We start from the raw sequence: 2,615 nt of genomic DNA on the forward strand, positions 1-2,615 counted from the left end.
AGGCGCCAGCCGAGCGCGGGGAATCCGTGTGCATGGAACGGGCGCGCGCCCCGGCCCTCCCAGACACCCGGACACCAATGCTCCTCTCGCGGAGGCCGGGAGACCGCCTCTCTCTGCTCCACTCAAGGCTCCGTCCCAGATCCTATCCGTGTCCGCGGCTAGACTCGGGGCGGCAGTGAGAAAATGAGGGGTTGCGGGAAAGGAGGAGGGGCCTTTGTCCTCCCCACCCGGCGTAGGGGCTTATTCAGTCCCCTTCGCGGCCAGGCCCTCCATGACCGTTGCTCGGTCTCACCTTCCCCCTTCCCGCCCCCCCCCCCAGGGCCCAAACAGCGTGGTCCGTCTTCTGTCTTTGTTGTGAAACGTGAACCTTCCCCAGCTCCGGTTTCCCTGTAACCCAAGCCCTTCTCCTCCCACCCTGCGCGTCGGCCTCCTACTCCTCAGACGCCCGGGGAGGAGGGGGGTCGGGGGAGGGCACCGGGAACTGAGCGGGCGACTACCTCCTTACTCTCTCCAAAGCCACTCGGCTCCTTTCAGGCCGACTCAGGAGACTTCAGGCAGCCTGGTAGCTCAGCCTCCGGGGCCCTGAGGCCGAGGAGTTGGGAGAGGAGGGCCGCCTCCCCCCGAAAGCGGCAAGCTTGAGCCTTTAGTCAGTGGTACTGCAGAGGCTCCTCCCTGGGGCCCTTGGGTGGTCTCAGAGAGGAGGTTTCATAACCCCCTGAAATGGTGCACAGGAACTTGGGCTGGGAAAAGGTGGGGAGGCAGTGGGCGGCTTGTGCTTCCTCCGAGCACTTTGCAGCCGGCTCCGTGCAGGAATCGGGCTGGCCAGCGGGGAAACAGCACTCGGGACCACAACTCACAATCCTTTCTCCGGCCAGCGAATCTGATGGGAACCCCACTACGGAGGACGAGTCCAGCCGCAGCCCTGAGGACCTGGAGAGGGGGGCGGTTCCAGTGGCGGCCGAGGCCCCCGCCCAGGGCTCCATATTCCTGGCCGGGGCCGCCCCTCCCGCGCCGTGTCCCGCCTCCTCCTCCATCCTGGTGAACGGGAGCTTCCTGGCCGCCGGCAGCTCTCCAGCGGTGCTCCTCAATGGGAGCCCCGTCATCATCAACAGCCTGGCCCTGGGCGAGGCCTCCAGCCTGGGCCCCCTGCTGCTCGGCGGGGGCGGGGGCGCCCCTGCACCGCAGCCCAGCCCCCAGGGGGCCAGCGAGGGCAAGACCTCCCTGGTCCTGGACCCTCAGACTGGGGAGGTTCGCCTGGAGGAGGCTCAGCCTGAAGCCCCTGAGACCAAGGGGGCCCAGGTGGCTGCTTCAGGGCCGCCTGGAGAGGAGGTACCAGGGCTTCTGCCCCAAGTGGTGCCTGGCCCCCCGCCGGCTGCCACCTTTCCTCTGCCCCCAGGACCAGTGACTTCCGTGGCTGCTCCACAAGTGGTGCCACTTTCCCCACCCTCTGGCTACCCTGCTGGCCTGGGCCCCACCTCCCCACTGTTGAACCTGCCCCAGGTGGTGCCCACCTCCCAGGTGGTGACCTTGCCTCAGGCTGTGGGGCCACTGCAGCTGTTGGCAGCTGGGCCAGGCAGCCCCGTGAAGGTGGCAGCTGCCCCGGGCCCTGCCAACGTGCACCTGATAAACTCTGGGGTGGGCGTGACTGCCCTGCAGCTGCCTTCGGCCACTGCCCCAGGTACCCCTTTCTGGTGGCTGGGCGGGGGGTACAGTTACCTCAGGGAGGGATGGCGCTGTCAGTGGGCTTCCTGGGGCAACGGTGGGGAGTGGGGAGCTCATCCCCAGCGGGTCCCAGACCCTCCCGTGCCAGGCAGTACCCTGAGGCTCGAGCCACGCAGACTTGGTCTCACCCTGACCCTGAAGGGGCTCCTTTTGCCTCTGGCTGATCTCCCTGCCTGCTCTCCAGCGGCGTACTCTTCACCTCTGCTCCTGGCCCCTCTCCTCTCCCCACAGGAAACTTTCTGCTGGCCAACCCCGTGTCTGGCAGCCCCATCGTGACAGGTGTGGCCGTGCAGCAGGGCAAGATCATCCTCACCGCCACCTTCCCCACCAGCATGCTGGTCTCCCAGGTCCTGTCACCGGCCCCCAGCCTGGCCCTGCCCCTGAAGCCAGACGCGGCCATCTCAGTCCCCGAAGGAGCCCTCCCGGTGGCCCCCAGCCCCGCTCTGCCGGAGGCCCACGCCTTAGGCGCACTGTCTGCGCAGCCGCCCCCCGCCCTGGCTGCCGCCAGCCTGCCCTTCTCCCCAGACTCCTCCGGCCTCCTGCCCAGCTTCCAGGCGCCCCCGCCCGAGGGGCTCCTGCTGTCGCCTGCGGCAGTGCCCATCTGGCCAGCCGGGCTGGAACTGAGCGCCGGCACTGAGGGGCTGCTAGAGGCAGAGAAGGGGCTGGGGACGCAGGCCCCCCACACGGTGCTGAGGCTGCCGGACCCCGACCCCGAGGGGCTGCTCCTGGGGGCCACGGCGGGGGGCGAGGTTGATGAGGGGCTAGAAGTGGAGACCAAGGTCCTGACCCAGTTACAGTCAGTGCCTGTGGAAGATCCCTTGGAACTGTGACCCACCGGGCCCCGTGGCCTCCCCTGACCATGGTGCTCGAGGACAGCCCGGGGGGGGGGGGGG

At 68.6% G+C, this 2,615-nt stretch overlaps 1 protein-coding gene across 1 annotated transcript in view; it reads left to right on the top strand.

Moving 5' to 3' along the window:
* The window catches only part of SIX5 (SIX homeobox 5), a 3,859-nt gene extending 1,266 nt beyond the window's left edge, over nt 1–2,593 (top strand). The window contains exons 2-3 of the mRNA XM_007458511.1: nt 876–1,678; nt 1,954–2,593. Of these exons, the coding sequence (XP_007458573.1) occupies nt 876–1,678; nt 1,954–2,552 (1,402 nt within the window). The 3' untranslated portion in view covers nt 2,553–2,593. The remainder of the gene's footprint in view (nt 1–875; nt 1,679–1,953) is intronic.
* The last annotated feature ends 22 nt before the right edge of the window (nt 2,594–2,615 follow it).

Source organism: Lipotes vexillifer, unplaced genomic scaffold, assembly GCF_000442215.2.
Source record: "Lipotes vexillifer unplaced genomic scaffold, Lipotes_vexillifer_v1.1 scaffold371, whole genome shotgun sequence".
Classification (NCBI taxonomy): Eukaryota; Metazoa; Chordata; class Mammalia; order Artiodactyla; family Lipotidae; genus Lipotes; species Lipotes vexillifer.